General features: G+C 48.9%; 1 protein-coding gene across 1 annotated transcript in view; it reads left to right on the top strand.

Annotated features, from left to right (window-relative positions):
- The window catches only part of LOC142584845 (uncharacterized), a 267498-nt gene that overhangs the window by 109450 nt on the left and 132975 nt on the right, over positions 1-25073 (top strand). The window contains exon 3 of the mRNA XM_075695146.1: positions 21978-22108. Coding sequence (XP_075551261.1) covers positions 21978-22108 — 131 coding nt within the window. The remainder of the gene's footprint in view (positions 1-21977; positions 22109-25073) is intronic.

Here is a 25073-nt window from a genome sequence, read left to right as displayed (position 1 = left end):
CAGCATCCCGCGATATCAACGTGGGCCACATTCTCTGCTACTTGCAGTTTGTGTGGGTTTCGCGGAACAACAAAACAGGTCGGCACTACGCGATAATCAAGCTACTGAAACAAGAGGCTACAGGCGGCGCATAGTCGAGCTAGGACGTAACCTTTCGACCGACCGCGTCGTTGTAAAGGGTGACGTCAATGAAATATTTTTTTTTCCAAAGATAGAGTAGAACGCGACAAATAGGATTTTCTTCCACGTTTTAATGCAATGCACCTTTATTTAGGAGTGATTGAGTACTAATGACGGTATTATAGTAAGGAGTACCTTCGTCATCGGCCTAGTAGAATGTCTTGTGTCCTACATTTTACCTCAATTTCTCGATAACTGAAGCTCGGATCTAGATAATGTTGACGCTTTAGACGTTGTCGAGCATTATTCTGTCACTTTATCTCTGCTGCGTAGATGTTGAAGAGCACGGCGAGTTTGATACCACACGCGGTTTAATTAACGCGAGGCGCTTTCTTTCTATGCTATGCACGAAGCGATTTTTTATTTTCAAACTCGGCAAGTTTTGTCCGAACGACGGAAAGAATATGCCTAACACGCGACAGTCGATCGCCGGCAAGCGAGGACGGGCCTACGCTCAGCCTATTATGTTGTTTCTCTCTCATCCTAAACGCCCTAGTCTGCTTTGATGGCGCTCCGGCACATGTATCGCAGAATCTGCTGACGCACTGTACCGAAAGAGTGCTTCTCTTAGAAACGCAAGTTGCGCCAGAAATAATGCAGTCTGCGCTTTTTCGAGCTATTCAAACATGTGTTGTTGTGCAGCAGTTGTGCAGCAGTTGTGCATTGCACAACATTTCCTCTTCTCCTTTTTTTTGTTGTTTTTGCTCTTGGTGTCTCATTTATTGTCGAATTATATGAGTGTTCTTCAATAAATATGTCCCCCGACCCACTTCAATTTGGTGTGCATTAAAGAATTTTCACACCCTGCTATTGGCGTACATCTCTTTAGACTAGATAAAAAAATATTCGGCTCCTTCCTAATCGCTATTCTTGTTTCGTCCGTCTGAAAACGGAGGAAGGCGGTAGCGGGGAGCTAGTGGCGTACAGGACAGCTAATAACGTTCTTAATTTCACAGGCAATACACCCCGACAAATTTTCCAAGAAATAAAGAGTGTGTGCGAGACGGATGTTTCATCGTGTGACGTCGTTAGGCGATGCGCATCGGCAGTTCAAATGCGGGCGGAACTTGGTCTAAACGACACTCACTCCCGGTCGGCCTCATTCAGTCATTGATGGGGATACTCTTACAAAAGTGCAGACACTCATTTGCAAGATCACCGCGTAACGATTCAAGAGGATACACAAAAAAAGTACTATTCAGGAACGTGTCAGCGCGTTGGCTTGCTCGCTTGCTTTCTGCTTTTCACGAGAACGACCCAGTGACCCATAAGCTGCATTTTTGGCTATGCGCCTTAGAAACCAAGGTGACCAATCGGGGAGCTTTGCGCTAAACAAACGGAGACAAAGAACGATACGCAAGGACAAGCGCTTGTCCTTGTGTATCGTTCTTTGTTCTCGTTTCTTTAGCACAATTATTTCGAACTCGGCCGACTTGCGGTGATTGATTTAGAGTGGATGAAACATGGTATGAACTAGAAAGTAAATTCCACTCTAGACAATGGAAGTGCTACACGACTCACCACTCCCAAAACGGCGCGCACGCAACCTCAAGCTAGCAAGGTGATGCTGACAGTTGTTTTTTCTTCTTCTTTTTTAGTCAGCAGGAAACTGCGCATACAGATTGCCAGCTGAAAGGTGCCACATGTAACGGAGACCTACTATGCTAACCTGCTGACAAAAATTAGGAGAATTCAACAAAATCACCAGGCGTACGTTGTGAAAAGGCGTCCTGCTCTTGCAAGATAATGCTCCTGCACACAACTCCCGTGTTGCGCAAATGTAAACGCGTTCCTGTGGATATGAAATTCTTCGCCATCCGTCGTAATCTCCGACCTTGCGCCCTCGAATTTCCACTTCTTTCCCATAATGAAGTTACTTTTCCAAACGCAGGCAGTTTCCCGATCACGACACGCGTATCACCGAAGTCATGACTGACCACTTCTACAAGAATAGTATCCGCAGCTGCGTAAAACGGTGGCAAAAGTGCGTGGCTGTCGGCAACAGCTCCGTAGAAGATAAATAAATATGCCAACTTTCGTGCTTTTCATCCAACAACGAGTGGGTCGGAGAAACTCTTTATTGAACGCCCCTCGTATTTTGCCCCGTGAGGCGAAACGCCCCAAAAGTAACTTCGAAACACTACTGTGGGGCCTCTCTCGGGGGGTCTGTATAATGCTCAAAGGGGTATTGTTCTTCAGTCAGCTACTGCGTGGTATTGCTGTTATTTCGCGAAATAAAAGAATATATATATATATATATATATATATGTGTGTGTGTGTGTGTGTGTGTGTGTGTGTGTGTGTGTGTGTGTGTGTGTGTGTGTGTGTGTGTGTGTGTGTGTGTGTGTGTGTGTGTACGTTGATGAAATTCCCCTCATTTGGTTATTTCTCAACCACACGTTTCCCGGACATTTAATTATTTACTTTGTTAAAGCCGTTGTGTATGCCGTCTTAGAGGGTTTTCTAAAAGCTGACCTTGTTTCCGTCTGCCACTGTCTTCAATCATCATTGTCTTCTCGCCGATATAAATATACAGGGGGTGTCACGTAACTTGAACCAAGGAATGAAAAAGAAAAAGTGGTTAGCCGCAGCTGAATGAAACCAACGGCGTATGGTTTGCCGTCATGTGGCGCTACTTATTTCATATTCCGCTTTATTAGTTAACTGAAATGAATTCTGCAAAATTTTTAATATTTACTTTAGAGCCAAGTGCGTTTCGTTACATTCTTGAGGGGATTCAGAAACGACTGATGCCAATTTTTTTATGGCAGCGTACACGCTGCGTGGTGATTTTTTTCGGCGTTTGTAGAAAGCCCGCGAAATATGAAACAAAACCACGTGACTGCGCTCGTGCCCTACCGTATTGGAGCGCGCCGTGGTTGCTCAGTGGCTATGGTGTTAGGCTGCTCAGCACGAGGTCGCGGGATCGAATCCCGGCCACGGCGGCCGCATTTCGATGGGGGCGAAATGCGAAAACACCCGTGTACTTAGATTTAGGTGCACGTTAAAGAACCCCGTGGTCAAAATTTCCGGAGTCCTCCACTACGGCGTGCCTCTTAATCAGAAAGTGGTTTTGGCACGTAAAAACCCATAATTAAAAAAAAATTACCCCGCTCCATGTGAAGTAACCGTGTGCGCGTAGCGAAGTAAGCGGCCGCGGCTCTAGACATCGACTTCGCAGTGCGTCAGCATCGTTGACGGTGGCACACGGAAAGGAAGCGCCGTCGTCCCTGATAAGCGATAGCCTCGACGCACGGTTGAGAGCGCTGCAATAAGGTAGCGCAAGAGCGCAGCCGCGTGGTGTTATTTATTATTTCATATTTCGGTGCACTTTCTTTAAACACCGAAACAAAATAACCACGCAACATGTACGCTGCCAAAAAAAAAAAAAAAATGGATCGGTCGTTTCTGAATCCCCTCTAGAACGTAACGAAACGCGCTTGGCCCTAAAATGAATATTAATATTTTTGCATAATTCACCTTAGTTAATTACCCAATTAACCGGAATATGAAAAGTACTGTATGGAGCGCCTCATGACGGCAAAACATGTGACATTGGTTTCGTTCAGCTGCGACTAACTACTTATTTTTTTTAATCCTTGGTTCAAGTTACGTGCAACACCCTATATGATCGAGGGAGACGACACTCAACGCACACTGACAATAAAAATTCCCATTCACGTATGTGAACACCTCTCAATTCTCACCTCTGTCATTCCCCCCCCCCCCTTTTTTTTTTCACTACACTTTATTTCCTCACAAGCTTACCGTAGTGGAGCGAAGCGCGCGAAGAACTGCAACGCGACTAGCACTAAGTGCTGCTTCGACGCGAACGCAGAATTCTTATTGGCAGCATGCCGTTCTTCTCACTCGCTCGAAGTACGGACGCAGAGGCTCTTTTGACCGCGCGCTCCCGTAATAGACCGCCGGGAGAAAAATAGCGCTAGAAATCACCGTCTCCTTTACGCCCCGCATACCCGCATTGTTGGCTCTGTTCCTTTACGGTTTCTCACTCTTCGCGCCATTCCGACTCGACGCGCTCGATAACTGCGGCACAGCCGTCGGGGTCGATGGAGTTTTTCTTTCTCAGTTTTTTTTCGGAGCTATCTGCGCGCGTTGGGCTTCTCCGCACAATGGGTCACAGTGCGGAAAAGCAAGCTCTGCAGGCGGCTGCGCCAACAAAGATCGGAGTAGGTAGGAAAGAGGAGAGGCCGTGGGGGGGGGGGGGGGGGGAACTAGGCGCGACGTTCGGAAAGGAACAGTGTGGTTTCGACGACGCGTGAGGCCGTTGACCCTCTGGCACGATGCGCGCTCTTTCGCGAATAGTTTGAAGTTTTTCGCGGAATCTCGTCACGCTTTAGATCGAGCTGAATAGATTGCGTGTCCGCCGATGCTGGACAGGACTAGTAACGACAGCCATTTTTTGTTAATTCTAAACAAGGAGGCCCACTGAGCTTCTCTCGGCGTTTCAAACGTCCGTTCGCGATGAAGAAAAACCCGAGAAGAAAAACCTTACGAATATAAGTGAGGCTTGTTTTCTTTGTCTCTTTTGTATTCTGCTAGCGTGGAAACTTAAGAGAAGCTTTGGTGCTCCTATCTAAATACATGCAAAAGGACAATTCGTTTTTCTCGGCAACCACTGCACCAAACGTGCCGAGGTTTATTGCATTTAAAAGAAAAACTTAAAATCTAGTGACTGTTGGTTTTGAATTTTCGATTTGAGTCCTCATTGTTTTTATAAAAAATTGGCAAAAATTTGAATATTAATAAAAATGAAACTATCAAGTTTACAACTACGTAACTCAACAACGAAAAATGATACTACAATTCTGTTAATTGCATCTAATAGTGCATCTAAAGCGGACAAAATTGATGTGTTACACATGAATATACAAAAAATTACTAATATGGAAATACAGCTTTTGCAGAACCCTTGTAACCAACGTAAAAAATTCACGTAAGATGTAAAATTACATATTGAATTTGTCCGCTTTCAATGATCTAATGGATGCCGTTTTCAGGACCGCGATATCTGTTCTTGATGCAGAGCTATGCATTTGTAAACTTCGTGCTTCTATTTTTTTTTCAAATGGTCGAAAAGTCGAAAATCATTTTAACAAAATTCAAGCCCTAAATCGGAATTCCGCTTTCAACAGTCACTAGAATTTAACATTATCTCTCAAATAAAACAAATTTCATTAAAATCGGTCCAGGGGTTATTTCAGAAAATTGTTTTTGCGTTTTACATGTATTTGAATAGGCCGCGTCGGAGTTGGGCCCGAGCTAAAGCTTCCTCTTAAGAGAAGCTTTGGTGCTCCTACCTAATACTCGGCAACCACTGCACCAAACATGACGAGGTTTGTTGCATTTAAAAGAAAGACTAAATCTAGCGACTATTGGTTTCGAATTTCTGATTTAGGTCGTCAATTTTTTTACTAAAAATTGGCAAAAGTCGCAAATTTTCAGAAAACGGAACTATCAAGTTTACAACTCCGTAACTCAGCAATGAAAAATGAAACCACAATTCTGTGAATTGCATCTCATAGTACATCTAAAGCGCACAAAATTAATATGCCACACATGGTTCTAAAAAAATTTAATAATGTGTAAATGGAGTTCTTGCAAGACCCTTGTACCCAACGTAACGAATTCGCGTAATACATAAATTGACAGATCGAATTTGTCCGATTTGAATGATCTAATGGATGCCGTTGACAGAACCGCGATATCTGTTCTTGATGGAGAGCTATTAATTCGTAAACTTCGTGCTTCTATATGTTTCGAACTTTCAAATTTTTGAAAATTCGTTGAATAAAATTCACGTCCTAAGTCTTGCAACAGTCACCAGAGTTTAGCTTTCTCTCTCAGATGCAGCAAATTTCGTTAAAATTGCTCCAGTGGTTATCCCAGAAAAGCGCTTTTGCGTTTAACATGTATTTGAATAGACCGCGCCGGAGTTGGGCCATAGCTAAATCTTCCTCTTAAGTTTTGCTTGTTTTTTGTTGATTGTTGTTTGCTCGTAACCGTAGCTATAGCGCGAAGAAGACAAGACAGACAGGAGCGTGCTGTGTGCGTCTACTCCTATCCGTCTTGTCTTCCTCATGCTGCACCCTATCCTTCCTCCTCATGTTAATGAAGTTGAATGTCGCGAGGTTCTACCTCTCACAAAGCTGACCGTGTCATGTTAGAGGCATACTATTTGCTAATTACATCTAATGACTCGTAAAAGGTTCTCAGATCTTCCAAGTGCTAGGTTGTAGAAAAATTCGATAAAGGTGGGATATTTGAAGTTGACGCGCTATTTCTTTTGGTTGTAACCTCGCTTACTTTGGGGACTGTGCTGCTCCTCTCACATCAGCTCGCGTTCGCTGCAGCATTTTTCTTTTTTTACTGCAACAAAGAAGGCCCACATCCGCTCATTTACAACTTAGGAATTAGATGACAAAGTCAGCGAGTGGTAAAGTGAAATGGACAGAATAGATGATGCTCATTTCAATTTTTTTTAATATGCACCTACCTTCGGTCGTTTCAGAGAAGCGCATCTTGTAGATGATGCAATTGATCACGAGTGATACGGGGCTCAGCTAAAAAATGGATGAAATTAGGACTTGTAAAGATTCTGCCTTGTGCTCCGCCTTTTGTACCTTAAAGCCAAACCACACGTACACTGACCGTAGCGCCTAAGCTCACGCCTGCGCGCCTACACATGCGTAGACGGTGCGGTATAGACCGTGCGCGTCGAAGCTCGAAGATCTGTTTCAGACATGTATGGCCGCTCGGGCTGGAAAGCCGCCACCTTGCCTGGAGCCACGCATTGTGTATAGCGCACCATTTTCTTCGTTGTTTTTGTATGTGTGTGTTTGTGTGTCTGCGCGCGCGACCGGGCTAGAATACGCGCTCGTCTGCTTGCTTGGCCTTGATGCGTGGTGCGGAGTGGCTTTGTCCTGCGGCAGCTTGACCGACGCGCGTGTCACTAAATAATAGTGAATGAAAGGATATAAACCAAAAGCACCCATAGGCACCAATAATAAAGGCAATCTTTAAGATGCTAGCATATTCAGCGAAACTAATCAAAACACTCGCCTCCCTGCGGTTTGGCACTGAGATTAACCGCCATGGCGCGGTCAGAACACGTAGGCGTAATAAAGATATCATTACTGTGTGGTCCGTTGTTCACCACAAAAACCGCGGCGGTTGCACTTGTTGAAGCGAAAATTTCAAACTCGGCTTTATCACAGCAGTTGTAAAAATTCATATTGTTACGGTTAATGTTAAACCGGCTTTATTCAAGGGACGAGATGGATGGTAAAGTCAAGATGGCGTCCTGAGGCTGCACCAGCTCACTTCTTCTTCCTCTTCTTCTCGCCCGGCTCATGCCGTAGCAATCCCCGGTTGCCAGACGAAGCCCGCTGGGCAAGTCCAAATCACTCGGAAAGCGTAGGGTGAAACCGCTTAAGACGGGCAACATGTACTAACTGGGTCCGGCTAGACCGACGACCAGTCGACGTCAAGCGTGCCACTACGTAGGTCAAGTCACTCAAGCGATCTACGATGACGAATGGGCCCGTGTACTGAGGTAAAAACTTTTCGCATAAGCCACGTTTACGTTGAGGAGTCCACAACCACACAAAGTCTCCTTTGGCGTACGAGACAGACTGGTGTCGGCTGTCATAGCGCTCTTTCGATCGGTCTTGCGATGCCACAGTACGAAGACGAGCGATACGCCGGGCTTCTTCGGCAAGACAAAGCGTCTTGGCAACAGAGTACTCGCTGTGAAAGTCAAACGGTAGTATAGTGTCAATGCAGCTTAGCGGTGAACGTGCGTAAAGGAGATAAAAAGGACTGTAATCGGTCGTCTCATGCTTTGCAGTATTATACGCATAGGTGATGAAGGGGAGTACGTCATCCCAGTCCTTGTGATCGGAAGATACGTACATGGCCAGCATGTTAGTTAGAGTTCTGTTCGTACGTTCTACAAGCCCATTTGTCTGAGGGTGATAAGGCGTTGAATGACGGAACTGCGAACTGCAGAGACGGAGCAGTTCTTCTACGGCGTCCGCAACGAACTGACGACCGCGATCGCTAATGATCACACGGGGGGGACCATGCCGAAGAATAATGAATCGAAGCAAAAACGTTGCAACGGACGCAGCTGTTGAAGATGGCACGGCCGCCGTTTCCGCGTAACGGGTCAGATGGTCGACACATACGATCACCCATCGGTTGTCGTTAGATGATCGGGGAAATGGGCCCAGAAGATCGATACCCACTTGTTCAAATGGCAGGCGAGGCGGCGGCAGAGGTTGGAGAAGACCTGGCGGAGCGGTCGTAGGGCGCTTGTAGCGTTGACATTGTTCGCAACTGGCGGCTTAGTGCTTGACCGTGTCCCGCATTCTGGGCCAGTAAAAACGCTCCTGTGTCCGGTTCAAAGTTCTTATGAATCCTAGATGGCCAGAGGTTACATCGTTGTGCATGGCTCTCAGTATGTCCGTTCGCAGACTCTGCGGCACCACCAGAAGGAAGCGTGCGCCTTTAACCGAATAATTGGTCTTGTAAAGCAGGCCGTCACGGACACAAAATCGACCGGTGGCTCCAGGACGCGATGCGGCCACAAATAGAGGTTCCAAACCAATATCATTTTCCTGCTCTGCTTTGAAAGTCATCGAGTCTGGGAATGTAGAAGAAATGGGAGCAAAACAGTCATCAAAATTGTCTTCGTCACACTCCGTCGTCGTCAGAGGAAGGCGGGAGAGACAGTCCGCATCTGCGTGGCGACGCCCGGACTTGTAGGAAATAACGAAGTCGTACTCCTGCAGTCGAAGAGCCCAACGTGCCAGTCGTCCACTCGGGTCACGGAGATTCACCAACCAGCACAACGCGTGGTGGTCAGTAATGATAGTGAACGGGCGTCCGTAGATATAAGGTCGAAATTTGTGGACAGCGAAAACAGCTGCCAAGCATTCTTGCTCGGTCACAGTGTAATTGCGCTCCGCCTTAGTCAAAGAGCGACTAGCATAAGTCACAACGTGTTCAGCTCTTTGATGACGTTGCACAAGTACGGCGCCGATGCCGATGCCACTGGCATCAGCGTGCACTTCCGTAGGTGCGCATGCATCGAAGTGACGCAATATGGGCCCTGATGTTAGTAGAAATTTTAGCTGACGGAACGCGTCGTCGCAAGCCGATGTCCAGTTGAAAGGGACGGCTTTTTGGAGAAGACATGTTAGGGGGTACACCACGTCGGCGAATCTTGGGACGAAGCGCCGAAAATACGAGCACAGGCCCAAGAAACTCCTCAACTCCCGCACTGACTTCGGTGCTTCGAAGGAGCTGACTGCCTCAATCTTCCGTGGATCTGGCCTCACACCGTTTTTGTCGACCAGATGCCCAAGTACTAACGTCTCGGTTTCTCCAAAACGACATTTTTTGGAATTTAGGATCAAGCCGGCTTGTTTGACACAATCCAGAACAAGATTGAGACGGCTGTTATGTTCACTCAATGTGCTGCCAAAAATCACCACATCATCGAGGTAGCACAAACAAATTTCCCATTTAAGTCCTCGGAGGATAGTATCCATGAATCGTTCGAATGTTGCTGGCGCGTTACAAAGGCCGAACGGCATAACGTTAAATTCATAAAGACCGTCTGGTGTCACGAAGGCCGTTTTCTCCTTATCGTCTGGATGCATGGGTATCTGCCAATACCCCGATCGCAAATCCAGTGATGAAAAGTAGGCAGCGGAATGTAGACAGTCGATGACATCATCAATTCTAGGAAGCGGATACACATCCTTTTTGGTGACCGCATTCAGTTTCCTGTAATCAACGCAAAACCGCCACGATCCATCCTTCTTCTTTACTAAGATTACTGGTGCTGCCCACGGACTAGAAGACTCTTGGACAACACTTTTCCGCAGCATGTCTTTCACCTGTTCAGCAATAACTGTCCTCTCTGCTGAAGAAACGCGGTAAGGCTTTTGCCGAATGGGTTGCGCAGATCCGGTGTCAATTCTGTGGCGAGCACGAGAACGCGGGAGTGAAGCCTGCTTGTCGCCTTGTGTGAAATCGAACACAGAAAGATGTGCCCACAAAACTTGTGCGAGAGCGCGGCGCTCATGTGAGGGCAGTGCCTTGTTGATCATTCGTAGGATCTGCTCTTCAGAAATGCTTCTTTGGGGATCGCTAGTATGAGACTGCTCCTCCTCGCTTAGAACTGTAATGGAGCTGTAAGTAATCTCATCAAATTCAGCAAGCTTCATATCACGCGGGAGAACGGCAGGGACGCAAGAACAATTGAAAGCCCATAAATTGGAGGCGCCATTCACTACTCTCACGACAGAGCGTGGTACAAGTACATCTTTCTTTGCGCAGCTCGACGTAAGTGGCTGGACTTGCGCGTCAAACGATGAAAGGTCGGCAGCAGCGAAATTGACAGGGATACGTGACAGCGACCAAGGCGGTAGCAGCAAATCGTTCGAAACAACACAATAGTTTTTCACTGGTAAGGATGTGTCGGCAAGGGTGGCGAGAAGCGCGCTATTCAAAGTAATTTCGCCTGTGCCACAGTTAACGGATGCACCACAATCCTGAAGAAAGTCAATCCCGAGAATCACATCATGAGTGCATCGCGGTAGTACGAGAAATTCTGTTTTAAGATCTTCTCCTCCGAATAAAACACTTGCAACACAAATACCAAGGGGAACTAGGCACTCTCCGCTGACACCACGAAACGTCACACCATCATTCCACGGGAACATAACTTTCCTACCCAGCCTCTCTTTGAAAGTCACACTCATGACGGAAACGGTAGCACCAGTATCCACTAATGCTGTTGCAGGTATACTATCAATTAACACACGCACTTTGTTCTTCACCATCATAATAGGCAGAGGAGTATTTCGCAGATACACAGACTGTCCGGCGACCTTACCTCCATCGGCCGCGCCGGCTAGTTTCCCGAGGGCGGTGGAGACGTAGCACGTCGCCGTGGTGACGGTGAACGGCGTTGGCGACTGGTTGGGGGCGTCAGGCTGCGGTCAGAAGCTGGCGAGCCACTCCTTCTACTATACTGACGGAAGGTATTCCGAGGTGACGCGCCTGTGGTGTTTGCAGGGTCTATCGGCCAACGGTCGTCATAACTATCACGTCCAAAATTAGGCCAAGTTGGTGGTGGGCCATATGTTGTTGTCTGTCGGCGCCGGCGACAAAAACGAGCAATGTGTCCTGAGGCGCCACAGCTGTAACATACAGGAGATGCGCGACCGATGTTGTATGCCTCGGAGTCAACCCTGGGACGCTGCGAATAATAAACGCGATCTTCCGAATTCCGATTCGTGGTGGTAGCTCGACGAGTTCGTTGATCGTGCGTCATGTCGTCGGGAACGGTACGTCGGTGCTGTCGCAGCTGATCACCTCGACAGTCTGCGACGCCTGGCATGACAGACAATGCTGACACAGCAGATGCATGTTCTTGAGGTTGGTTGGAAGCGCAACCAAGCTGTTCGACATCCGCCCCTTTAGTGTGTCGTTCAAGTTCTTCGCGGACAATTTGCCTTATAGTTGCCGCAAGGTCAAATTGAAAGCTGTAGTTGTCGTTTTCGTCAACGCTTGCCACCGTTGTGACATTTGCTAGCCTGCCAAACTTTGGCGTGATACGGCGCAGCTTCAAGGCCTCAAATGTGCGGCAATGCTTGATGAGGTCGGCGACCGAGGCGAGACTCTCCTTTCCGATTAAATAATTGTAAACATCCTCGGCTATGCCTTTGAGAAGGTGTCCAACCTTGTCCTCTTCGGACATTCGAGGATTGACAGTCTTGCAAAGCTTCAGGATCGCCTCTATGTACGTAGTACAGGTCTCACCTGGGACTTGAGCGCGCTGAAGCAATGTCTGCTCCGCCCGCTTCCGTTTCGTGGTGGAATCGCCAAAGCACTCTGTGAGGTGAGTAACGAAGCTGTCCCACGTTGTGAACGTATCTTCATGGTTCTCGAACCACACTAGCGCCGTGTCTGTGAGGAACAGAACCACATTGTCGAGCTGAGTCGTGGAGTTCCAGCCGTTGTACTTGCTCACACGCTTGTAGTGGGTGAGCCATTCCTCCACGTCTTCGCCGAATTTTCCAGAGAAAGGGCGGGGCTCCATCTGATGCATCCAGGCGCCGGTTGTTCGCACTGGAGCTGCCAGAGAAGGCTGTTCGTCGCTGCTGTGGGACATCGGGATCTCAAGCGGTGTTGGAGGCAGTCGAGCGAGACGTCGGCTCCGGCGTGGCACTTGTTGCAGCAGCTCCGTCGTCTTGGTCGAAGTACCCCGCACCTCCACCACAAAACTGTTACGGTTAATGTTAAACCGGCTTTATTCAAGGGACGAGATGGATGGTAAAGTCAAGATGGCGTCCTGAGGCTGCACCAGCTCACTTCTTCTTCCTCTTCTTCTCGCCCGGCTCATGCCGTAGCAATATATATATATATATATATATATATATATATATATATATAATATGTATATTAGAAAACTGCGCGTGTGGCTTAGAGCATATGTCTGTTATGTGTTTAAACGTCAGTGGACGCTATAGAAACCTCTGTACATTTATTGACGAAAATTCTATCCTGCATTCTCTACCGAGTGACGCCTGCACTTTGATGTTAAATGTCATTAGCTCTAAAGTTTGTGATAACACTGATGCATCATCCAAAGCGTATTAAGATGTAATCGGAAATTCACGAACCATCTTTTTTCGAAGGCACGGATAGTAGCCAAATCCAAATTGTACATTTTCAAGCGCAATCAATAGCTCGATACGAAATGATGTCTACCAAGGCGTCTCGCCACCACACCAGGAGTGGGCGCGTGTCTCCTGTATAGACCTGCGCGCATCGGCAAGCGTACATGTGGTCTGGGCTGTACGTAAGCTACTGGCGCGCATGTAGAAGCTTGCATGCTCAGCGAGTGTTAAAAGACATGTTCGAAGTGTTCTGTGCTGTTGGCATGAAATATTTTAATGCGTAAGCATTCTTTGGCGAGTTCCCCTGCGCTGTCATGCGAAAATTGTAATACCTTGTATCTGCACACGATGTGTATTTTGCAAAGTTAGGACGTTTAATCGTTATGATAGTGCAAATGGAGATGATGTTCTGGCAGCTTGTAAGCGATAAGGAGCAATTTAAAGCAAAAAAAAAAAGAAAAGAGCATACCCATAGAGATACGTATGCCTCCTTGGAGAATGCATTCGGAAGCTCGTAGTAGGGGGTGGGCCAGCTGAAATCTGTAGGTGGGCCCGCTTGAAACTTGAACGTGAGCCATCTGAAATTTGGGGCCGGGCCAACTTGAAATTTGGGTGTGGGCCAATTTAAAGTTGGGGGATGGACCAACGTGAAATTTGCACGTGGACCAGCTTTAAATATCGGCGCGGGCCAACTGCTGATGTTGGGGTGGCCCAATGTCCAATTGAATGCTGCCGAGCGTCCTTCGACTTACGAACACCTCGCGGGCAAGCGAGCGCGTTGAGAAGCTCGGCTCGTTTTCGTAGGGCCTGCGGCACAGCCGTCGGGGCTGTTTGAATCGCACCGCTGGTACGAGTTGTTGTGGTCGTACCCGCTGGTACGATTTGTTGGGAACTCGGCGCTGACGCCCGTGGTTGTACCTGGGTCGCAAGCCCCAAGGGTAGCGTTGGCCTGGCGGCCTGGGGTACAACTGGAAGCATCCGAAGGTCCCGGCAAAGCATGAGTCGACCGGTAACAACAAAACAACTTGTTTATTTTAACATCGCAAAGAGTTGGCGGACAGGTTGACCGAAGTAGAGAGACGGGAGAGCACTTTACTCAACAGAAGAAATCGGAGCCCTTCCTTTTGGCGTCCGGGGGCAGCTGTTTTTATACTCTCGCAGTTGAGGGCAAGAAGGAACCCCTCAATAGACGAGCACGTGATTGTACAATGGGCTAAGGTGACGCACACTGTCGTAGCGCCGCCGGTCGGGCACGAAGACTGGGAGGAGAAGGTAACTTCGGCTCTCGTAGCGCCTCTGGTCGGGCACAATGACTGGAAGGAGAAGGTAACCTCGGCTCTCGTAGCGCCTCTGGTCGGGCACAATGACTGGGAGGAGAAGGTGACCCCCTGCTGTCGCATCGCAGCCGGTCGGGCACAATGGTACATACACTCACACACGCACATGAAGACACGTGGCATCGGAACATGCCTGGAAACGCCTGGAAACGCCTGGCGGGGAGCGTAGCGGCGACGCCGAACGGGCCAAAATGTCTGCCGCTTTGTTGCAATCGCGCCGGCTAAACCGCGCGTCGTAGGCGAAACGTAACAGACCGCCCCGCCGGGGGAAGGAGATCCCGATGGACAGGGGACTGCATCCGCTGTCCGGAGGGATGTCGCTCAATGATGCTCATAACCGAAGTCGGGCGTCCCTCGACGTTTCTTGAGCGCAGCGCACAGAGAAGGCCTCGTTCTCTCGTTCAGGTTCGCACAGGACACTGCAAAGTGACTTCGGGAGAGTTCACATTCTTGTTCTCGTTCCCGGCAAGCGTTAGAACTACGCTGAAACTCAACCGCTCAGTCAGCAAGCACGGCACAACCCTCACTAAGCCCTGCCAGGCTCTTTCCCCTTTTTATACCACTGCCTAGTTCCTTACAGTAGTCTAGCATCACTCAGAACGCGTCCACAAATTGGAAAATTGCACTAGAAAGCATATCATCACTTTGAAACACTAAACAAAAGCAATATGTTAAACAATCCTGCCTCAGGAAGAAAAACATCAGTAACAAAAAATTTTGAGGCTGATTCCTACGTTAGGGGCTTCGACTTAAGCCATGGGCGTTACCGTTGAGACTCCCCTTTTTGTAAGGCACCTCAAAGGAATATTGTTGCAAAGCGAGGCTCCAGCGCAGGAGGCGGCCATTTTTGGGAGAGATGGTCTGCAGCCATTGGAGAGGGCAGTGATCCGTCTCAATGATAAATCTCGAGCCGGCTAGATAGCATGACAATTTCTGAACGGCCCACACGAGACATGCACACTCTTTCTCGGTGGCGCTATACGCCTGCTCACGACTGGTCAGCTTACGACTAGCATACAGGACGGGGTGTTCTACTTCTCCCTTTTCCCGTTGGCACAGTACAACGCCCATGCCTCGCTCACTAGCATCGCACTGAACAACGAACTATTTTGTATAGTCTGGCGATCGTAGCACAGGCTGGCTTGTTAGGGCACTCTTTAGGGCGCTAAAAGCTCTTTCCTTTGTCTTGTCCCAGACGACTGTTTGAGGCTCTGACTTTCTTAGAGCATCCGTCAGGGGAGCCGCGATATCAGAGTACCTGGGGATGTACCTCTGATAGAAGCCGGCGACACCTAAGAACGACCGAATATCGGTCTTCGTGCGCGGTTGCGGGAAGTCTCGCACAGCGGCCACCTTTATTTCAGAGGGGCGGCGACGACCCTGACCAATCACGTGACCGAGGTAGACAACCTCGGCCTGTGCTAACTGGCACTTAGGAGCCTTGACTGTCAAGCCCGCTTCGCGCAGGCGGGTTAGCACTGCCCGCAAGTGTGCCATATGCTCAGACCAGGATGCGGAGAATATCGCTACGTCGTCTAGATACGGTAAAGCGAATTCTTGCTGTCCCCGCAACACTTTATCCATGAGGCTTGAAAAACAGTATGGCGCGTTCTTCAAACCAAAACTCAACACTTTAGGACGGAATGTTCCCATTGGGGAAATGAACGCCGCATACCTACTAGCCTCTTCTGTGAGTGGAACCTGCCAATAACCCCTGACAAGATCTAGGGTGGAAATAAACTGAGCGCTACTAACTTTCTCAAGGCGCTCCTCGATGTTAGGGATCGGATAAATTTGATCCTTAGTGATGGAATTAAGCCTGCGGTAGTCGACGCAAGGACGAGGTTCCTTGCCCGGTACCTCAACTAAAATCAAAGGGGAGGTATAATCACTCTCACCTGCCTCAATAACACCGAGCTGTAGCATTTTCTTTACCTCAGCCTCCATAATATCGCTCTGGCGGGGTGACACCCGATACGCCTTGGATCGTACTGGCTCTGGGGAGGTAAGTTCTATATCATGAGTAAGTACAGAAGTCCTACCAGGCCTCTCAGAGAACAGACCTTCAACTCTTGTAAGAGCTGGTGTAGTTCGGTTTTCTGCTCAGGCGACAGCGGTGCTTTACTGATAAGGTCACTAATGACTTGACCGGTGTCTTCCCTGTTCGTCACTGAGCCTAGTCCCGGAAGCTCGACCGGAAGCTCTTCAGGAACGTTTACCATCATGCACACCACTGCTTCCCTTTGTCTATAAGGTTTGAGCAGATTACAGTGGTAAACTTGCTGTGCTTTCCGCTTTCCTGGCAGACTTACCACGTAGTTAACGTCCGACAGTTTCTGAACAATTCGTGCTGGGCCCTCCCACTGCACGTCTAGTTTGTTGTTTAGCGATGTGCGCAATATCATGACCTCATCGCCCACCTCAAAACGACGGGCCCTGGCTGTCCGATCATAATAAACCTTGGCCCTCTGCTGGGCCTTTGCCATTGCTTCACCTGACAACTCCTGTGCCCTTCTTAAGCGTTCGAGGAGCTTAAGCACGTACTCCACCACGACTGGGTCGTCGCCCCTGCCTTCCCATGATTCTCGAAGCATGCGAAGCGGAGACCGAAGCGAGCGACCGTACACCAGTTCAGTTGGCGAAAACCCCGTAGCTGCATGCGGCGCGGTCCTTAATGCAAACATCACCCCAGGCAGACACAGCTCCCAGTCAGTTTGATGTTCAAAACATAATGCTCTCAACACGCGCTTCATGACTGAGTGGAGCTTCTCAACGGAATTCGACTGTGGGTGGTACACTGAGCTGTGTAACAGCTTTACCCCACACCTTTCGAGAAAAGTTGTCGTCAAAGCGCTAGTAAACACTGTGCCCTGATCTGATTGGATTTCCGCAGGAAAACCAACTCGCGCAAATATGGACAGTAGTGCATTGACTGTCTCAACTGAGCTGAGTTCTTTAAGCGGCACTGCTTCAGGGAACTTTGTCGCTGGGCAGATCACAGTCAAAATGTGTCTGTACCCCGTGGCTGTTACCGGCAGAGGTCCCACTGTATCAATAACGAGCCGTCTAAAAGGCTCCGTAATGATAGGTACCAATTTCAACGGCGCCCTCGATTTGTCCCCTGGTTTGCCTACCCGCTGACAGGTGTCACATGACCTTACGAAATGGTCTGCGTCCCGAAAACACCCTGGCCAATAGTACTCTTGCAAGAGACGGTCCTTAGTTTTCTTAACTCCTAGGTGTCCGGACCACGAACCCCCATGCGTCAAGCGCAACAGATCCTGACGATAGCATTGAGGAACGATCAGCTGATCGAACTCCACTCCTCTGCGGTCTAGATACTTCCGGTACAGGACTCCACCTCTTTCCACAAAACGCGCATTTTTCCTGGCGATACCTTCCTTGACATTGCAGCGTATGTTTTCTAGGCTACCATCCTTCCTTTGCTCGGCTATCAAAGCCGACCGGCTGACTTTTAGCAACCTATCAAGTCCGTCTGACGTAGGCGCGATGAGCAAATCAGTAGATAGCTCTTCTAACTTTCCCTTATCGGGCATTTCCTCTCCAGTATCTGGCGCCTTCAACGTTACAGACTCAATTTTATTCAGTTCGTCAGCTTGCTGCACCTCTGACCCTTTTTCATTGTTCGATAACGTCGGCCCCGCAACTACCGCCTTTGCAGCGAGCTCCCGAACCTTCGACCTGGTTAAGGCCTGAACGCTAGCCTCACCAAACAAAAGCCCCTTCTCGCGCAGGAGGTGATCGGACCTGTTTGAAAATAGGTACGGGTACTGGGGGGGCAGCATAGATGACACTGCCGCCTCCGTCTCAAGCGCTCCGAAAGGTCCTTCGATAAGCACTTTTGCTACCGGCAGACACACGCTATGAGCTTCCACGGCTTGCTTGATCCATGCGCACTCGCCCGTGAACATATGGGGTTCTACGTAAGACGGGTGAACTACATCCATTGTAGCTGCGGAATCGCGAAGCACTCGGCACTCTTTCCCGTTCACGAGGAGGTTTCGCATGTAAGGCTCGAGAAGCTTCATGTTCTCGTCAGTGCTGCCTATTGAAAAAAACACAACTTTTGGTGTTGTTTCCGGACACTGCGCCGAAAAGTGACCCGGCTTCTGGCACGTATAACAAACGCGCGCTTGCCTCATCTCGAACCGCTTTCTGCGTTCGGCTTCGGCTGCCGCCGTCTCCTTAGGTTCGGTCGCACTGCTTCCACTCGCATCCGCACTACGCGTGTTCCCCTTTGCTCTCATGGGTGTGAACTTCGGCCTCTCAAACTTCGAGCCAAATTCACCCTTTTGACCGTCCTTAGCTCCGCGAGCCCGACGCGTCACAAACTCCTCGGCTAGCTCAGCGGCTTTAGCCACCGTACAAACGTCTGGCCTATCCAAGACCCAGTATCGCACGTTCTCCGGTAACCGACTATAAAACTGTTCTAGCCCGAAGCACTGCAGAACTTTATCATGGTCACCAAACGCTTTCTCTTCTTTGAGCCACTCCTGCATGTTTGACATAAGCCTATACGCAAACTCTGTGTATGACTCACTTTTGCCTTTCTCATTTTCCCGAAACTTCCGACGGAACGCCTCCGCAGACAGCCGGTACTTTTTTAGCAGACTCGATTTTACTTTGTCGAAATCCTCTGCCTCCTCTCTATCCAAGCGAGCGACTACGTCGGCCGCCTCGCCGGGTAACAAAGTGAGCAAGCGCTGTGGCCACGTTTCCCGAGAGAACCCCTGCTTCTCGCACGTTCGCTCAAAGTTAACCAGGAACAAACCAATGTCCTCTCCAAGCTTAAACGGCCGCATCAGGTCAGTCATTTTGAACAATACGCGTTCTCCTGCACCGTGTGCCTGACTTCCATTACGAGCGCGTTCGATCTGTATCTCGAGACGCTTCATTTCCAAAGCGTGTTGACGGTCGCGCTCTTGTTGCTCACGCTCTTTCTGTTCTTTACGTTCACGCTCTTCTTTTTCTTTCTGTTCTTTAAGTTCGCGCTCTTCTTTTTCTTTTTGCTCTTTAAGTTCGCGCTCCTGTCTTTTTGCAGTCTCCCTCTCCTCAATGGTCTCAAGGCATTCCGACAGCTCGTCATCCTCAGCTTCTAACTCAAGAATAGCCTTTAGCAGTTCAGGTTTTCTGAGTTTGTCTGAGACATCCAGACCCAACTCTCTTGCAAGCTCCAGCAATTTCGGTTTGCGCAACGACTTCAAATCCATGGCTGCTCTGAATGCTGCTTTCTCTACTGCTTACTATTGTCTTGCCGCAAACTAACCCGGCAGCAACGACAACCACAATTACCAGCTCTGTTTCTGACACTAACAAAAGCCTGGCAAAGCTCAGAAGAAGAAAGTCCCGCACTCACCAAACCTCGCAGCCAAGAGTCCAGCGCAGTCGTTCCGCTGCAGGCAACCAGTCATCACACAGGGCTCGTTGCACTGCTCCCGGATCGTTGTTGAGCTGCTCAGCATACAGTCAACTGTATCTCTTTGCTGCTGGCCTCCGTTGTCGCGATCTCACCGCTGGCAGACAGTTGTTTGAATCGCACCGCTGGTACGAGTTGTTGTGGTCGTACCCGCTGGTACGATTTGTTGGGAACTCGGCGCTGACGCCCGTGGTTGTACCTGGGTCGCAAGCCCCAAGGGTAGCGTTGGCCTGGCGGCCTGGGGTACAACTGGAAGCATCCGAAGGTCCCGGCAAAGCATGAGTCGACTGGTACCAACAAAACAACTTGTTTATTTTAACATCGCAAAGAGTTGGCGGACAGGTTGACCGAAGTAGAGAGACGGGAGAGCACTTTACTCAACAGAAGAAATCGGAGCCCTTCCTTTTGGCGTCCGGGGGCAGCTGTTTTTATACTCTCGCAGTTGAGGGCAAGAAGGAACCCCTCAATAGACGAGCACGTGATTGTACAATGGGCTAAGGTGACGCACACTGTCGTAGCGCCGCCGGTCGGGCACAAAGACTGGGAGGAGAAGGTAACTTCGGCTCTCGTAGCGCCTCTGGTCGGGCACAATGACTGGAAGGAGAAGGTAACCTCGGCTCTCGTAGCGCCTCTGGTCGGGCACAATGACTGGGAGGAGAAGGTGACCCCCTGCTGTCGCATCGCAGCCGGTCGGGCACAATGGTACATACACTCACACACGCACATGAAGACACGTGGCATCGGAACATGCCTGGAAACGCCTGGAAACGCCTGGCGGGGAGCGTAGCGGCGACGCCGAACGGGCCAAAATGTCTGCCGCTTTGTTGCAATCGCGCCGGCTAAACCGCGCGTCGTAGGCGAAACGTAACAGGGCACAGCCGTCCACCCGAGGCGCAGTCAGAACGAAGGCGAGAGCTTGCGTGGACAGGGAACGTGCGCAGAACAGGCTCGCGAGAGTGAGGGTGTCGTGGCATCACGGCGATGCACTCTCCCCTCGCGTGAGGCGTACGCAACGCCTGGGGCGCTACGGCGGCACCTGGTGTCCTCCCCCTTTCCCGCTCTGCTCCGTCGAGGGGCGCTCGGGCCCGGCGTTCCTTTTAGCGTTCCGGCTCAATTGGTACGATTGCATTGAAGTTGGTGGACGCGGCGAGATGTTCTGACAATTGTCTACTATAGCCTAAGCATTCTTCGCCACCGGAAAGACCATGGGTAGACGCACATAACCTAGGAAAAGCAAGTACTAAGCAAAAGCGAAGTCACAGGCGAGCCAACCTATGCTTACGCATCAGTAGGACAATGCTAAGAATTTTTGTAGCTTTTATTATCTTTAACTCGGTAGAGTTCCAACTTCCACAGCTTCCCAGAGCAGTCCTCCCCTCCGCCATAATAACCAGCGCTAATAGGCAGAGGCAAGAAGAAGCTACAGAAATCTGGCCTCAGACTGTCAGCTCTTCTACCCTGCTGAGCGCTGAGTTATTCACCTACTACAATTTGACGGAATACTAGGAATTCCGTGTACTATTCGGCTCATATTCGATTCAGGAATTTCATACTATGATTTTTCTCTTGCTATAGTGAGTTCTGACAAAAATCCACAAGCTAGTGTCATGCTATGGTCGGGTTGATAACATTTTTTTTTCCTTTTCTAAATTATCTAATCTTCGTTTTACTGGCAGAATAAGCAGCATAAATACGGTCATTTTTAAAGGTTACATCGAGAGACATCTGCGAAATCACTGCAAATGTCAGCTGTTACACTAATTCTGCCAGAAATACTTAGACTCCGGCAACCAATGTTTTCAAAGGGCTGATACGCATCAGGATCTATTATTGTCTTGTGTAGATGCCGGTTTCTTAGCTAACGTGCGAAAGTTTGCGCACCTTGCAGTCATATGCTCTAGGCTGTTTACTGCCTGCTTCCCGGTTTGTTCTTTGTTTATTTGTGTGTGTTTGCGTGCGGTAACTAAATCTTTGTATTCTTGGTGGATTTCACCTTGTCGTCTTTCTCACCCTTTCTTACATTTTTTTCGACAAACCGGGGAACACTTCATGTTCAATTCGATATTCGAAATTATTACTTTTCGGATATTTATACTTGATTAGAAAACTTCAGTGTTTCCATGCCCCATTGTGTGTACATATCGAGCACTTCGAAAAGTTTTTTTAGGGGCACAACAGCATCTAAAATAAAAATGGCTGCTAACGATTAGTAATTGTAAGAGTTCCAACGGTTAGTAATTGTAATCAAAGCTCAAAAGCGATGACGAGTTAACTGACTTGCGTGCGCCACCCTTACTCTCGCAGATCATCCAAGATGCGGAGACCATGTCTCGGCGCATGGAGCATCGCGGAGCCTGTGCCTGCGACAACAACACGGGTGACGGAGCCGGCGTCATGATGGCCGTCCCCGACAAGTTCTACCGCAAGAGGCTCAGGTGAGGTGCACGAAGGCTGCACGCCACCCGTCCCCGTTCGGTTACTCGCTGGCATTGATATCGACCTTTTACGCTTCCGCATGGTGTCACATATAACGTCACACATAACGTCACACATAACGTCACACATACTGTCACACATACTGTCACACATAACGCCACACATAACGTCACACATTTGGGGCCCCAATAGTTTGGGGCCCCAAAGAGCTTTGCGGGTGTTAGCGTTGGGGCACGTAGGAGGGAAGAGTTTTAGAATAGGGTTTTGCTTTTGCGGATAGCATCTTGCGCTGACAGCGCCACTACGGCGTCAAAGAAAAGCTATTAGAAATAATTAAATGAAATATACCTTTTTATGATAAGGATAGTAATTTCTACTTTTGTGTTTTCGCGCTTAATTACAATTTAGAGGTTGTTCTGTAAGCAGCGAACAATTAGTTGCGCTTAGTTTTGAGTAACCAACTTTACGTGCCTTCACCAGCCAAGTTAAGCCGTGTTAGGCCTACGAGCCATAAAATCCACAATCTAATTCGGAATCAGCGGTGTCTAATGAATCAATCTTCATAACACACGCTAGTTGAGAGAAAGCGATAACCGCATTCACTTCTCCTAGCTTGCGAACTTCACGCGTTACGAATCGAACCCAGTTTGGTGCTAGGTTAGAGCCGTCGCTTCGATGGGGGCCGCCATGTTTGTTTACGCAAATCTGTTGGGGCAACTTTTGGGGCTTGCGCTAAATCAGTGAAATAGCGTGTCCAACGCAAAACCCAAACGCATTTCGCGTCTCGCGCATGCACAGTGGCTTCGACGCTATTTCTTTGGGGCCCCGATTCTAAAACTCTCTAATGTCACACATACTGTCACCCGTACTGTCACCCGTACTGTCACCCGTACTGTCACCCGTACTGTCACCCGTACTGTCACCCGTTTTGTCACCCGTTTTGTCACCCGTTTTGTCACCCGTTTTGTCACCCGTTTTGTCACACATTCTGTCACACATTCTGTCACACATTCTGTCACCCGTTCTGTCACGCATTCTGTCAGGCATAGTGTCACGTGTACGTGCGTAGCAGATGTCACACTGTAGTTAAGGTGAAAAGCAAAACGCTGGCAAACCTGTGGGTTAAGAACCTGGCCATTTATCAGGCGAACTTGTGCGATCGAAAGACGAGCAACACTCGAATCGCGATGATAGCGGCGAGCACAAATTTGGGTAGTCTAATGGGAACTCGCAGGTCAAGTCTGCCCCGGCGTTTGTAATGACTGTGTCCAAGGACATAGGACACAAGAGACAGAGTTTCGAGGTGCCGGAATACGGACAGAACAGTACACAGACGATGAGAGAGAGAGATAGAGAGAGAGAGAACTCTTCAGTTTCAGCCGAGTGGTTAGCCTGCGTATGCTCGCGTGCATGCTACTTTGCTTGTAATCGAATGGAGTGAAAGAAAGGTGCTAGAAGAAGCTGGACTACGAATTGTTAATTATGGTTGATAAGTTCCACAGGAAACTTATGCAGCTTCTTCACGAAGAAGGCCTGCACATATTTGTTTAGCCATAACAATCTGTATAGCAAACCGTGCCGTAATGCAAAAAAGTTTGCTGTTTTTATATGTATCACTGTACATTCTAACGTAATGGCGAGCGCTCGCGTACATTCTAAAGTGAAGAACACCATTCGGGTATAGCTTCCGCAGTCTGATTCGACAATATTTTCTCGCTGTATAAGATGCACAACATTCAAGAAATTTCATATGCAGTAGGTACGCGCCTTGCGCCAAGCGAAACTTTATTAATAACGGTGATAATCTCGTGAAAAACAGTCACCGTCGGAAAAAAAAGTTTTATTTATGTTAATACTCTGCACTAAGAGCTCATTAGCTCCAGCGTCGCCGCAGTGATTGTGGAAGTTGGAAAGCCCGAGTGTTCCGCCTGGTCTTACAAGCGCGTGCGTTGTTCCATGTCGAACACTCATTAATTCGGAAGCATCCGACGGCGTGCCAGTAAATTGGAAGTTAAGGAGCAGCGCAGAACGCCCGCAGATGTGACGATTAAGTAGGATGAGGCGCGAGCATCCAATCGAAGCGCAGCGAAGCTGAGGAGCTCCGTTATTTGCAGTGCTTGTGTGCCGCATTGGACGAGATGCGGAATTGCGTATAAGTGTGTGTGTGTGTGTGTGTGTGTGTGTGTGTGTGTGTGTGTGTGTGTGTGTGTGTGTGTGTGTGCGTGCGTGCGTGCGTGCGTGCGTGCGTGCGTGCGTGTGTGTGTGTGTTTGTGTGTTTGTGTGTTTGTTTGTGTGTGTGTGTGTGTGTGTGCGCGTGCGTGCGTGCGCGCGCGCGTTTTCCTTTAGTATGGGATGCAGGCTGAGACAGAAAGCGGCGAATATCCGCTTCGATTGCGGTCTGTTTACTGCTAAACAAGCAACTCGCTTAATATATTGGCGTAAGCTTTTCCAAACCACTGACGATAAAATAACAGGATGATATTCCCGGCTGTGACAAGTGCTGAACATCTTCAGGTGCATGTTGCGACGGCGCCACTGTCGCACTGCATCAATACGAAGTGGTGTCGAGGTAGCACTGTCGAGTGAGTTAAAATGGAATTGCCCTGGACTAACTCGAGCGATTTAAAATGGAATTGTCTTGATAGTTTAGGAGCGCAATATAGTATGATACTTACACCTGTTCATGTCGTAGTTTCTGAGCACGTTCCTCGCAAAATACAATAAGAAGGATATGTGGTCCTCCACTAAACAACATGGCTGGAACGAGAGGTACAAATTCTCAGTTCGTTCGCCGTCGCGTGGATTTTGACTCTGCCCTGTGTTACTGAGGCGAGCGATATAGTATAGGGCCACTCTAAAGGGGAACGAGGGGGAGCGGCAGACCCCACAATATTTCCTCCTGTTCCCCAATCACCCTTGGTTCTAGCAACGAGAATTGCGAGTTTGAGTGCATTACTTTGCACC

Source organism: Dermacentor variabilis, chromosome 6, assembly GCF_050947875.1.
Source record: "Dermacentor variabilis isolate Ectoservices chromosome 6, ASM5094787v1, whole genome shotgun sequence".
Classification (NCBI taxonomy): Eukaryota; Metazoa; Arthropoda; class Arachnida; order Ixodida; family Ixodidae; genus Dermacentor; species Dermacentor variabilis.
The sequence above is the reverse complement of the archived record's forward strand: the minus strand, read 5'-3'. Positions and strand labels throughout refer to the sequence as shown.